Source organism: Strix aluco, chromosome 3, assembly GCF_031877795.1.
Source record: "Strix aluco isolate bStrAlu1 chromosome 3, bStrAlu1.hap1, whole genome shotgun sequence".
In the NCBI taxonomy this organism is placed as follows: domain Eukaryota; kingdom Metazoa; phylum Chordata; class Aves; order Strigiformes; family Strigidae; genus Strix; species Strix aluco.
In genome coordinates this window covers 74,542,502-74,557,463 of record NC_133933.1, presented here as the reverse complement: position 1 = coordinate 74,557,463, position 14,962 = coordinate 74,542,502, and the positions used below count along the sequence as shown (strand labels likewise).

Genomic DNA, 14,962 nt, shown 5'->3' with positions numbered 1-14,962 from the left:
CAGCGCACAGCTGTTAGGAGGCAACATCCTACCTTGCCTTCCTGGCTGCTTCTGTGCTAGTCAGTTAAAAAGGGTTGGGCACTGCCATTCCTACTCTTTAATTGTACAGACACTTTCTGGCAGGGCACTGGCTGGTACCAGCTGGTGCTTTCTTAGACATTGGCCAGGAACAATTTGGGGATGGCATGGACCAGTGAGCAGTATGGATGAGGTGAACTTGTTCTGGAGATGAAAGGAGTTTAACCATATGGATGTGAACTGTGCCATGGCACTTGCTCCTAGTCCCAAAGGGTGAATCCTGGCCCGTCTTACTTGCTAGTCTAGAAATAGCTGCTGTGAGCTGTCTTGTGTAGCCATACCCAAGAGCAGCCATTTCCTCCCAGTGGAAAGTCTGCAGGTCCCTAGTATCTGTGGTAGAAGGCTGTCCAAATCCAGAGGTGCTCTGTTTCTAGCACTCATCTGTCACATTCCAGATATCTGAGGAAAAACAGTAAGGTTAAACATAAATACAAGTATTCATATACATAGATGTCATATTAATATACATATATAAAAAAATGTAAAGCATGTATGAAAATCAGTCTACCAAAACGTTGCTGGAAAATATCAAATAGACCATCAACTATTCCCTCATTGTTGTCACAGGAATTATTTTACTGTTATTAATTACTTCATATGTTGTTAAGTATGGATGGTAGTTAGTAGTACCACCATATTAAGGAAGAAAATCTTTCCAGTGCAGTTTTCATTACACTGCAATATTTATCTTATTTACAGAACTCATGGCTGAATGCTGAAAGTCAGTATATATTCCTTAATGTATATGGTGAATATTAATTTTACTTATTATTTATGTTCTTAATTTATTCACTTAATTTAATTCACAGGATTAGGGAGAGCAAATAACAAGAGATAGGCAGTCTACCTAATCTTCTGTCCATCTAGGTACCAGACATCAGTTCTTACCCTCCTTAGGCCCCTTGTCCTGCAATCATTTTAAGTCATTTATGTTTTAATCAAGTTGTAGGTTTATGAACATAGTATGATCATGCTTAAGGCAGAGGTGATGTGTGCCTTAGTTGACATCTCTGTTAGCCCAACACAGCCAGAACATTGAAACTGTACAGTATCCTCTAATAAGAATGATGGAATTTGGGCTTGGATGATTTTTGTGATACCACTTTGGTTTTACCTGCATGTGTACATACAGATATTCCTGCACGGTAATAACCTCAACAGCCTGCATCAGCTAATACACCCTGAGATCCTGCCTTCAGAGTTTGGAGGAATGTTGCCCCCCTATGACATGGGGACGTGGGCAAGAACACTGCTTGACCATGAATACGATGATGACAGTGAATGCAATGCAGACTCCTACAACGCTCCTGCAAAGGATATAGAAAAGGACCTCTCTCCCAAATCCATGAAAAGGTGGGTTAAAGGTACTGTGGTCTTCTGGTATTGCTATATGGTTAATGTTTGCCTTCTGTTTTGTGAAGCTGCAGGTAGTTCCCTCAGTTTATTATATACAAGGACCCTTTTTTAAAATTTCTTAAGAAGATCTCTGCTGATTATAGACCATAGTGTTGATTATTGCCCATGTGAGTTGTGAGCTCAGTACAGCTAATTATTTCCATGGTTCCATATAGGTGGTGTATACAGTACTGTGTTTGGTATAAGCTGATATCCCACCCCAGCCTCCAGAATGTATTAGAGAGATAGTGCTAGCTGAAGTGAGCCTCGGTGCATAGGCTAAGTTGGAGCCAATTATCCAGCTGGGTGGTGATGATAACTCATACCTTCCTCCACCTCATGGCCCAGTGCCTGGTATCCACCAGCCTATAGGTGCCAGGACATTTACAGCATCTGAACTGTCAGTCACAGTGACTGCACACAACATGAGAAAATGTAATGAGGAGAACCAGGACAAAAATTGGTGCCAATCATTATACTTGAGTCTGTTAAACATCCTGGTGTTCTGATATTCTTCTCTTTGAGAAGATACAGTATAATTGCTTGCTGCATTTTACCATTCAAAATAAAGTACAGGAAGAGGTTAGTTAACTCTCCAGTAACTATGGAAGCAGTGAGGTGATTCATTTGGGAGGGGTAAACCTGGTCCAGCCTTGCCAGGGCAGTAGAAGAGTAAGGGGACAGATTACAACAGGGTAGTAGAAGACGTTGAGCAGGGCAGCAAAAGCCAGATTGCAGCTCATAAAGGGGTAGGCATAACAATGAATCAGAAGAGAACAAACAGGGCAGAAACCAATATATAAAGTCATTAAAATTAAGTCAGAATATGCTAAGCTGAGAATTCAGATTCAGGAGATGGTATTTGATGCAAAAGGGAGAGAGACTCTGGAAGCAGATCAAACAGGATAAAATATTTTCAGACTCCTCAGCCAGAAAGGTAATGTTGGCTGGAAAATGTTGCATAGATTTGGGAGGACAGCGCGATTTGAAAGGGAGATATTTTGGGGCAAATAGAGAGGAGACAACAGGAGATTGCTGTAGGAATGAAAAAGAAAACAAGAAGTGAAGTTTAAGGAATTTGTTTTGGAAAAAACCTATAGTGCACTGAAAGTGGGAAATAGCAATGGATGGGAATGAACTAGGATAAGGAGGAGTTAAAAAAGGTCCCGAAGCCATATGATGAAATTAACACAAGCAGTGGAGAAAATGGGACAGCAAAGAGTCAGGGAAAGGGGAGAACTGAGCAATACATTTATATGTGATTTGCACATAATACAAGAATCATGAGACAATAGAGAAGCTGTCTTGGAGAGAAGGGTGGAATTTAGGAGCTGAAATGCACAAGTCTTACTGTTGCAAAATGAAGTCATGAGAGTAAATAGCTTCATCCAATGATGCAACAAAAAAACATGAGAAGGCCTGTGACAAGACAGACTATCCTGGGCAAGCACATTATTAAATGGAAGAGCAGTGGGTTGACCAGATTCTTCATTCTTTCTCAAAGAATTTTTATTTTCATTTAACTTGTGCTTGGAAAATCCTTCATGCAGAGTTTCACTCCAGTGTAAGCTTTAAATTGACGTTCTTTCAGTCTGGGTTAACTGACACAGTAGGAGACATACTGCAGAAAATAAGCATGTTGAAATTTATATCTATATAATATTGAGCTGAAATTTCCTCACCTTCTCTGCATTCTTTTTCAGTTAGTGTGTCTGCAGCACCTGCTGGAATCCTCCTTCCCTGCTGTTGGATATAAAAAGTACTAAGTAGACTTACTGTGCTAGTACCAAGTAGAAGGGAGTGGTAGTAAGATGAACAGAAAGTCCCAGGACTTCGATGTATTTAGTGCACAGATTGTGTTAAAACAGAAATAGAAAAGTTAAGGTAAAGCAGATGAAATTTAACTTGAATTCGGCACCTGATGTATTGTTTCTTTCAGTTTAAAACCACACTCAGTGTGGTATGTTAGTGCAGAAGAAGGTTTTTAACATATAAAAAACCATGACAGTAAGTCGATGAAAAGTGCTTAACTTAGAACAAATTTCAGAAGCATCTAGCAGATCTCCAACAATTATCTTGTTTAATTTGGCTTGCCATTTTAAAATCAGTTTATTTTTCTGGAAGAATATCGTTCCTAAGCTAAAATACTGCTGAGAATTCATTTCTTTGTTATTCATTTTTGTCCCCATATGAACCACTGACATTCCTCCAGATCTCCTTGAATTTTTGGTGAATTGGGTGACCTCTGCATGAAAGGAAGGCTGATGGTGGGGAGGGTGGTGGAGATAAGGAGGAATTAATACCACCTGTAGCACAGACCTCTGGAGAGAACATGTTCATGTCACGTGGCACCACTGCAGCTATCTCAGCAGTTATGTTTAGCCTGTGACTGTGTCCACCCATGGCTCTCATGGCTGAGACACCCAGCTGGAGACCTGCATCCTCTTCTCACTTAACCCTGCAGGGCAGATTTCTGTGTTGATAGCCTCTGCAGAGTAATCTGTGTGTGGCTTTGATTCCTCACCTCTGCAGTGGGACTTTGTAGCACAACTCTGTCCTACTGTGTTTTCTGGGAATTTATTCAGTAATATCTGTAAAGATTTTTGGAAGATGTAGATAGAAGGTGCTATAGACTTACACAAATGTTTTCCATTTTACATACCTTCCTTCATGAACTGCTGCTGAACAGAATGAAATGTGACAGTAAATGTTGATTTAAAACTGAATGAAAACTATTTCTCCTTCTTCAAGGCATTTAGGCTCCTGAGCTTACAAGCCATAGATCAGGATTTGTGCAGTTCCATTTTCATGTCTGCCTTGGTATCGGGGAGTTTGGAGGTCCTGGGAATTTATGCCCAAAACTACCTCACTGGGAATTTGAGACCAGGTTTGCAGCCTTTCTGGCTCCCCTTCAGCTCCCCAGATGAGACCTGGAAACCTTGGCGGTTCAGACATTGGCAGATGAAGAAGAGGCTCAGTCTTCCACTAGTACTTACATTCAGTTGGGAATCCTTTGAAATTAGTATGCTTCCACAGCATTTTTTATCTTGATGAACTGTATTTTCCAGGAGTAAAGCAAATTTTCAATCAGCTTTACATTGGCACAGTACCTTGTGAAGATTTTAAAGCATTTTAAATTCAGTGGTTTAGTTTTCTGCCTGAGGAACTGATCAGTGTTGTAGATGAGGGTTATTGTACAGTTTTAATTAAAAATTTTTAATTAAGTTTATCACAAGAGAGACTATCAGATTTTTAAAGCTAATTTTCTTGATTTTAGCATTAGTAAGAGAATGTGGCAAGTATTATTAGACAATATCCTTGTGTTTAAAGTTTTCACCTAGGCTCTAATTCAGATATTTTTTTGTGTTTTTGAAGGTTTTCTTTAGATTTTTTGAGAAAAACTGAATTGTCTCCTCCTATCAGACTCATTCATTGGTTTCAGTGGATGATGCCAGTCTATAAAAGTGAGGGATTTACTGTATGTTTATCTTAGCAGAGGTCAGAATTAGTACAGTTTTTTTCTTTTTACTGTAGCCCTTCACATGGGCAAATCTGTAGCCATACTGCAGTCACAGTGTGCTTCTACTGTAGAGAGGTACACATGCTCTAGCCATCTCAAATCGTCTTTACAGAAATGATGAGAAACAGGCATTTCTAGCATGAGATTCATCCCACTAAAGGAAACATCTAACAAGGGTTGCTTTTACTGTAGCCCAGAAGTGTCTGCGTTTTGACAAGCTGAGACACACTTCGCACTTTGTTTATAATGAAGCATTTTGGTTTTGGTGGAGATTGGGGGTTCCTCTTTTTCCCTCACACCTGGCTGTTGCAGGGTACCAGCACCAGTTTTATGCTTCTGTGCTGAATAAGAGAACCTGGAGAAATTTTTCATTGAATCGTTGAATTTGCCCTTCCCATCCATCTCTGCTCTGTTTAGCTGAGCTGCTAAGTGAGTTTGACAGATGTGTTCACTGCTCCAGAAATTCTGCTGACCATGTCTGGAGTCCCTAGGGATGGCTTAGTATCTCACACTGTTGCTATTCAGAAAAGGAGCAACTTGTGCTTCCAGCTAACACATGCCACTAATTGCAGCGTGTCATTAGCCAGCTGGGTGGCTGAGTTGTGCCTTCTTTACCAGCCCCATGCCATATAACCTTCTGGTGGAGAGGGTCAGTGCTTAAGGCAGTACAAAAGACAGCTCAGTTTGCTCTCTGTTGCATACTGAGGATGTGCCCTGTTTCACTGAAGAAGAGGATCCGCTTTATTCCACCTTTTGCTCTTATATCCACAAACAAGCACTGAGCTCTTTAAAGCCATGTAATCACTCCATGAGGGTATTTTCTGACTATTTGCAATGATCAGATGCTTGGGTAATGCTGTACCATTATTTTTAAGCCCTGGCAGAGATTAACATAAACAAAAGAAAGCTGAGGTTTACGCTCATTTGTCTTGATCTAGAACTGTCAAATAAACATGTTATCCCTCTGCAGGTCTCAGTCGGTTGTGGATCCTGGGGTGCTGAAACGCATGGATAAGAATGAGGAAGAAAACATGCAGCCTTTGCTTTCACTTGACTAACAGTTCCTGAGCATTGGACATGAACTGAGGTGGAAGGCACTGCCTCTCAGCAACAAGCAAACCTTGGGAAAGAGTGTACCAGCTGGAATCCTATTTACTTGTGTTAATGTAGCATAATGGCAGCAGGCAGCAGGTTTTACTATTCTGCCTGAATTCTAGATGCCCTTGGATGAAAAAAAAAGAGGAGAAAAAAGGAAAATAAAATGAAATAAAAAATAAAGAGGAATCAATAATTTATTCTGTAAGTGCCAACTTGTTTGTAAATACAATATAATCCTCCGATTTGACTTTGTAAGTTATGGTAAACAAATGCTATGGCAATGAGTGACTATTAAATATGTCAGTAAAGTGCACCATAAAAGAGAAGAAAAAGTGTGTGCGCTCACACATGCACACACATACAAAGAAATACATACCGGACAAAGAAAGATATCAAAGCCAATTAAATGTCGTCCTTCTCATAGGAAGCCATATTGCAGCTAGCATATTGACTGCTGTTTTGTTTTCTCTCTGCAATGCTCATGTAGTGTGCAAAGATAAAGAGGGAATATAGGAACTTGGAGATGCTGTAATGAGTTGAATATTTCCTAACTGTAGGAATTGATTTCCCAAATAAAGTTGTGGCTTAGGATTGTGATTTAACATAAACCATGTAGCATTGTGAAAAAGATAACAGATGAGCTGGAACCAACTCTTTGACAGCTTTGTTGTTTGGCTGTATGGATCTGTGAGGTTTCTTCCTTAACTTTTCATTTACAGTTTGCAAGTAACCTGGCTTGTTACCCTAATCTGGGTGTTGTAACGTGGTACACATTCGAGTTACTTCTCTTGCATTTTGGGTGCGCGTCAACAATTTTTCCAGAACTCTGTTCTCCCTTGGAGTGAGAAAATAGTCCTCTAAATACAGTGTAATAACCGGTATTTGAAAGTAAAGCCTGACAGCAGAGGTTAAAAGTTAATCACTGAACCCTGTGCACTGGGAGACTGGATACATATATATATTTTTACCAATCTCTGACAAGCATACAAGGTGACATTGTTAGACAAGTATATTTAACTGAAGGTTTATATAAGAAATCATACCTATTCAATGTACTTAGATATATTATAGATTGTATATTGAGACAATGTCATTATTGATGTAGTAAAGCTTTCCATAGAACAACAGCATCCCACTCCAAGCAAGGATTAATGTGAATAAGTTGTAGTCAAACATCTCTGCCTATGTGTTTAGGACACTTTTGTTTTGGTTGTAGTGTAACTGTATATATTGAATTTGTGCCATAATAGAGAAATACATTTTACCTCAAAAGGGCAACAGGTTTCACTGGGGATTGGGTAAATCAGCTGAAACACAGGGGCTGTGTCATCTTTGTGTGCTGGCTGATGTGTGTGCAGCCTGTACGCTGAGGCAAGAATGTAATTTCTTATTAGGACTTTGCAGAGTGAGAAGACACAGGGTGCCCACCGAGACATCTGAATAGTTAGAGGTATTGTAAGAGCATGTCCAGGCAATGCAGGGATTAGTTAAGAATACACTGACCATAGTGGAGGAGATAGTTCACAGCAACCCCACTTCCCAGGTGCCAGAGTTTAAAGAATTTCTTCCATTGCTTCTGTGATCACTGAAATTTCAAAGTCACCAGTTGCAGGTCACCTCTCCTCACCCAGGATGCTTGCAGCTGTTAGTTGACTGGGATAAGTTAAGAGAGAGTGGAGAGTGAAATCTTGGAAATGTGTCATCTCAGAGTTTAGCTGTAACTCCTGTGGTGGCAGCTTTGGCTTTTCTCAGGGCTGAGACAACCCTGTCTCTTCCAGCATCACCCTTGATCAGCCCAGGCAGCACACAGATAAAGCTTTCCTGCTTCACAGTTCATTAGCAATGCTTATAAATAGTGTATGCCCCAACATGCCGTTGTATTGGATGAACTTGTCTGAACAAGTCATCGCCTTTCCGCTCTCCTAATTCTATTTTCATGATACGTGTTATGAAATGTAAAGAGAGCCCGAATGTCTTTTTAGTCTGTCCTACAAGCTTTCAGTAGTGGAAACTGTTGTAATACTACTTCTATGGTTTGAGAGACTTGGAAGATTGATGAATTCTTATATACTATTTTATTCAGTTCTGTTTTTCACATACCTTGTAACATCATGCCAGATAGGTGAGATATGTCTGTAGGGTTTGCATAAGTGCCATATTTGAATGTATGTTATATATGCCCACACTTATGGTTAGTAGAATAGTATATTGCCATTGATCTGATTTTTAAATCCTTATCAGATAAGACTCTAACATCAGTAGAAGTATTCTCCTTGTAAGGGCTTCAGGATTTAATCAGTATTCCATATGTATGCAAACTGTGACACAGTGGTGATGAAAATCTTCATGGATGCTTTTGGATATATGGGCCAAACCTTGGTGTAAACCAGCACAACGCTGGTTTTAGAGTACACCAGCTGTCTGGTCAGAAAATGCAAATGCCTCTTATATCCCCACAGAGCATCTTTGTAGGAAAGTGTATCTGCTGAACTGTATGATCGTTAACATTTGTTTTGAAGCTTATAAATTTGTTTTGTTTGCAAATGCTTTATTTATGCACTTAGCTGTAATTTATGTAATGTTTTCTGATTCCTGATTTCAGCTTCAAGTTAATGAGTATTAATATGCTGTTTCCAGAAAGTGAAAGTAGGATATATTATAATTTTGTGTAACTGGGACCTCATCTTTCACCAAGAACAAAACTACCTTTTCAGTAAGATCCTCACTGTTAAAGAGTTGGGCTACAGGTCTTCTTGGCTGCAGCTTTTATTTTGCTGAAGCAATTTCTGTCAGTAGTAACTGCTATTGTGACATTGGATAAGAATATGAAAATGGGTAAGAAAAATAATTATCCTTTACATGTTCTCAGTATTCTTTGAAGACATTTCTCTCTTACGCATCAGGGTACATAAAGGGTTTCCACCTTTCCCTTGCTTCTTGTAGAAAATCTTTATAGGTAGGTCAATTTTTAATAGATTAAATTTGGACTGAAAGCTTTTTCCAATCTTTATTATCATAGGAATTGATGTCTAATTTTTATAGCAGACTTGAAGTGCTAAAAATAGAATTCAGATGCTTGGGAGGAATTCCTCTTAATTTCTTACCTTTGTTGTGTATTGGATAGAATAAACCTTGTTGTAATTATGCATGCTGATATGCATATGAAAAAAAATATCCTGCAATATGAGGAACTTAGTGGAAAAACTGGATACACCTGTACAAGCAATTAAGTGAAAAAAAAAGGGCAGGAAAAAAGTGTAAAAATTGGTATTTTCAGGCCTTTGGCAAGATCTAAAAATGTCCGCTTACATGATATATCTCCCATGAAACTAATGTTTAAAAATATATGGAAAAGTTATGGAAACTTCCATGCCCAAAGCCTTCCTCCTGTAATCAGAGATGTCAGTGGTCTCTTGGCTTTATAAAGACAGGTAATCAGTCCCACTAAGCTCCAGCAAATACACAGGCTCCCAAGAGTTACTAGTTGTAAAATAGCTTTAAGATGTCTTTACAGAAATGTAAATTTACTGTATAGCATATTTAAAAAGATGTTTTGCACTCTACAAACATGCTATGCCTAGTCACAAAAGATATTTGTAGAGACATACATAATCTAAACATGGAATTAAAGAAAATAGGAGTAGAAGGGACCTCAATAGGTCATCAATATGTGGAGGAGCAGATTCGCTTTAGTCTTTCAAAGAATTGTTTTAGCTCAGTACCTTGCATGGAATGCTTTTTGTATTATTTAATCACAGTCACAGCAATGCCTAAGCACATTACTTGACAAATTTATAACCTGACAGTATTTTGTTCACGCATTTTATTATTTATCTGTTCTGTTTGCGAAATTAAAAAGTTTGCCAAGCATCATAAGAACTATGATTTAGAATTACCTGAGAAACACTTTGCAATAATCTTTGTCATGTCCCTGTTATTCTACTGTTTCTGTTATTATTAGTGTATGTATTTGTCAAGATTTTTTAAAAAGTCATGTTTGAAAGAGTATGGAAGAGAGAAAAAAATCAAAATCAGGCCTCAGAATTTTGTTTAGAATTTTAAAATAGGATTTGACAGGGTTTGGTTGAGAGGGCTGGCTGAGTTTGGTTTTGATAATTTTTATTTACCTATGGGGAATGTCCTGCTGAGCTATTGACAGCTTTGGGTACCAGAACAAATTTGGAAGTTGAATATCGATGTGAAAGGCAAAAGCAAAGGTCTCAAAGGATTGTACTGAAAAATCACGTGCTAGCTGTATCATGTCCTTCTAAAGAAAGGCATTTTGCAAGCATCTTACAGGCATGTATCTGTGGTGCTGAGAATAGTACTTTTGTCCATAAAGTTCAAAGCACACTATGAAATCAAGAAAATAATAGTTATCCCATTTCTCAGGTAGCAAAACAGCAACACAGCCAGCTAGAGACATTAAAATCTCAATGGAAGACATTCATATTGTGTTTATATATGGCAAAAATGACACTTTGATCACTCAATCTGATTTGAACTGCAGGAGAGAAAATAATGTGTCCTTGTTTTGTGAGAGAAGAGTGTCTGGTTGTTCATTCAGTCATGCCTAGTTTCTTTAGAAACCTACCTAAACATCTTACCATGAGACCTTTACAGACCAGGGGTGATCTGCTTTCTTGTGGAATTAAATCTGAATGTACATTTTATCATTTCTGCTGAGGAAATGGTAAAAGGGGAGTATGTACCCCAAATGAAATGCCTTTCTTCCCCGTGTAATTGATGGAAAAAAAGTAATTTACTCTGAAGACTCCCAAAAGGGAATCTTGGCTGCCCAGTGAAGAATTATGAACTTGTTCAGGGAGGATTTCCTTTTGAAGGCCTTGAAAGATACTTATTTCCCATTAACTACACAAGGACCATTGACATTTTATTTAGAGGCATGCTTAAGTGACCACAAATGAAAGTGCAAGCGGGGTAGATAGGACCCCCCATCCTGTATTGCCTTGTAACGTTGAATGATCCTGTGTCAAGGGTCTGTGTTTAGCACATTGGCTTGGACATACTCTTCATACTGCATTTCAGCTTTCAGCTGTGTGGGAATTTTTTCCTATCAGCTTTTGGGATCTTAATTTGTTCCCTTCATATGGGTCTGTTGCCACAAAATGGCATTGACCCCTGTTGGATTCCACAATTTGCAAAGTGATCTTGTTGTTAAAAAATAACAGCTTGTGGTATGCTGGGCAATGGTGAAGTTGAAGTATAGATCACAAGCTCCCACTGCTTTGTCACTCATTCTCCAGTGTTTTGTGTGTGTAAACTGCTTTAACTGATAACAGACCTGTCAGATTCACATGATACGAGTTTAAAAAGAGAGCAGAACTTTCTGCAGTGAGTTCAAAATCCGAGATGATGGTATTGCTGTGGAATCCAAATGGAGGGGAAGCACTGCACACAGGCATAATAGAGAAACCTCCAAGGGAAGATGCTGATGCTTCCTTATGGCATGCAATTTTGTTAAAACATGGCCAGAGTATTTTGTCTATGGGGACCATGGTCAGTCAGCTCTATTGTTTCTGAATCAGTCACTTACAGCAAGTCCTCTTTAGTAAAGGTGTGACGAAACTTTCTTTTGCTGTTAGTGGAGAACTCACTTCGAGAGAATTGGCATATCTGTCAATTTGTGGCAGACAAGTGGCGGGGGTTAATTAGGATTTGTATTTGATATGGAAATGCTGCTGTGATTCCTTAAAGAGGCTGTTGCATCATCCGCAACACACAGCAGTGCCTAAAGGCAGGCATCTCAAATCAGGTCCCTGGGTTAATAAAACTTTAAGGGGAGAGGAAAGCAAGGGAAAAGACAATAGAAGATGATAAAACACAATAATTAAAAGCCAGAAGTAAGCCTGCAGTGGAAAGCCATATGAATGGCAAAAATGATGTGAGTGAACTTGTATGAACACTTCCAAGAAGTAAATCAGTAGTCTATCTTGTGTCCCCCATCTACATTATGAACAGAGTTCCCATTTTTTACATGGTCTACCTTATATGGCCATGATGGAGTTTCAAAAATCTTTAGAAAACACTTGAGTTACCATGTGAAGCTGTAGGTGCAGTAGCTGAGCTTGTGAACATGGTTTAATGGATCAGTGCATGCCACAAGACCCTCACCTGGAGATGGGCTCTGGGCTGACTCAGACCTGGTACACAAAGGAATATGTGAAATGTTGTGTCCAGCCTGGCTGAAGAAGCCATGCAGGGAGAGAAGGAAAGGAGCCACATGCCCCTAGGGAAAAGGGGGAGGCCTATGGAGAAAACCACAGCGGGGAGTTGGAGTGACTGATCAATCATTTTAATGTAATGGTGAGGGAGGCTTTCACTTGCTCTGTAATATAAAAGAGGACTTACAAACCCCACCACAAAAATGCCATCAGAAAGGAGAGAGAACATCTTTCTCTCTTTCTAACACACACAAACTTGATTTCAATATATTTAAACCCGATGTATATGCCAGGTCTGAACTGCCTTTGCTGCTGCTGTTTCCACAGTGGCTCTTGGGATGTGGATATCCTGTAGCATGCAGGAGCTGGAAAGCTAATGTTCACCAACCTATGGAAGAGAAGGGAGAGATGTATTCTGCACATCCCTGCTGCAGAGATAATTTTGTGGAAGAATTCAGTGCTTGCGCAGCCTGTTTTGCCCTGACATCAATAGCGGCGCCTACTCTGTGTAGAAGGCTGAGAGTGTAAGTGGTGTGGGAATCTCCCCTGTGCACCACCATGTCTTGTGCTAATTATGCAGCCTTTGAGCTGTAGCTGGTGATCTCTGTCCTGTGTCTTTAAACAGTTCTGCTGGTGATGTTAATTGTAGCCATTAGTCACTCAGAGTGGAGACGATTTAAAGGAAACTGACAACTTTAAGCATTACACTTAGTGTCTAAAAATATTAAATTGGTGATACAAGTAATGCCTAATATTATGACAACTTAAAGAGTTTCAGGGTTTGGTTGCGTTGTATCCTTGATGGGACTTAGTGTATAATCTTTTTCCCTTAAATATAGAGAATATAAATATTCTCTGAGGTTCATGTGCATCTTTCACGCATCAGTGGCAGAAGGAATTAAATAGTAGAAAATGGGATTTTTAAACTATGAATATATTCAGAGGGGCACATATAGAATACCTGATACTTTTAAAAAATATTGTTTTGCAGTTAATTAGTGTTCAACTTGACAATAATGTCTCTTTCAAACCATTTTGTTCTCTAACTCTTTTACCTTATGTTGTGTGAAACGTGTCCTACAAAACTTTTCCAGCTCTGCATTCTTTCTTCTCCTACCCCTTTGCATTCAACAACATCCTGTCTTCTGTATGTACTTTATTCTATGAATAACTGGAGAAAACTGTAAAAAAACCCAACACCATGATAATCTGCAGACTAGAGCTTGAGTAGATAGATAGTTGTGTAGATAGATAGTCATCTGAGACAGCTCTTGTGATTTAAGATGTTGCCTTCCCCTGACTGTTAATTATCACTCTTTAGGTAGGGACTACTGCCCCAACATTTAAGCAACAGATTATGGAAGTACTCCTGTCCCAATGAAGGTTGTGCACAACTCACGCTAACTCTGTTGATCCTGCACTCAAGCAAATGTAAAACCACTCACATAATCTATTGATACAACTCTGTTATGAGAATAATGATTAACAGCTAGTCGTGGCGACATCTAAAATTGCTAGATTGGCTATCTGTGCCTTAAGGCTCTCATGATCTGTAGTACTTGCATAGCAGTAACCACTGAATAAATTTTTTTTGCATGCAACAATCTACTTTGGAGCCTTACGGAAAATACTATAGCACCATATCAAAAATTCAAAAATTAAATTACAGGAGTAATTTGCAAACAGTGCTTATATCCTCAGGATAAAATTTGTTTGTTTGTTTCTCAGTTTAGTACTGTTAGGACTCAGGGGGTCTGAGATTTGTAAAGCCAGGACAAGTCTATCAGTCATCTCTCTATGTATAATTTCAATAGCTATTCTCTTTTCACAACTTGGTGTCAGTTTGAATTTTATTCTTGGACCTAGTAAGATGGTCTATTGTGTTCCAAGCTAAAATCAGAAGATTAAGCAACTTTGTGAAACATGTCACTCTTTATATTGTATATTTAAATATCATCAGGTCTCTGTGATCAATGGGCTGCTTTGGAGAGTACTACTACTTTAAATCATTGTTGGTTACTGAGAAAGAATGACATTCTGTTAAATAAAATATGACCAAATGAAAATTAAAATACATATATATTTTTGTGTTTGTACATGGGAGTGTTTGTCTGGCTTGCTTGTGCTAAAACATATATGGAGGACATTTTAATTAGATGAACCGTACTTGATTTTTATCAAGGTTTTGAAAGAAAAATGAGAAATAACTGAGTGGTATATCAGCATGTAAGTTTTTTTCTGGTAACCCTGAACATCTCTTTCTGCCCAACAGTAAGTTTTAGAGAGCTAACATATTCCATGTTTACAGTACTGTTGTGAGCTGTCACTTCTTGGAAGTCTGCAGGTCGTGGATGTCCTCACAGATGAAGATCATGCAGAGATGCAACACAAGAAAAGTTCATTTTCCCCTCAAAGATATTTTCTACTCTCCTGTCTCTTAACTTCTTCTGTACTATGTTCCCTAGCATCATCTCATGTTCATTGGCATTTCTTTTGATGCCACATCAGGGACAAGTGATACTAGCTCCACAGAGATGTCCCTTTCTTCAGGGAAATATTGCTGTTTTCAGGAGAGAGTAACCAGGGCAGGACAGAACTGGCTGTGTGATGTTGCAGCGGTGCCTGCAGAATGACCATATTTCATTCTAGATTTTATTTTTCTTGGGGGGACAGACCCAGTAAATGA

At 39.0% G+C, this 14,962-nt stretch overlaps 1 protein-coding gene across 1 annotated transcript in view; it reads left to right on the top strand.

Annotated features, from left to right (window-relative positions):
* The window catches only part of CLVS2 (clavesin 2), a 60,621-nt gene extending 46,249 nt beyond the window's left edge, over positions 1-14,372 (top strand). Inside the window, exons 4-5 of the mRNA XM_074819211.1 lie at positions 1,211-1,431; positions 5,964-14,372. Coding sequence (XP_074675312.1) covers positions 1,211-1,431; positions 5,964-6,051 — 309 coding nt within the window. The 3' untranslated portion in view covers positions 6,052-14,372. The remainder of the gene's footprint in view (positions 1-1,210; positions 1,432-5,963) is intronic.
* The last annotated feature ends 590 nt before the right edge of the window (positions 14,373-14,962 follow it).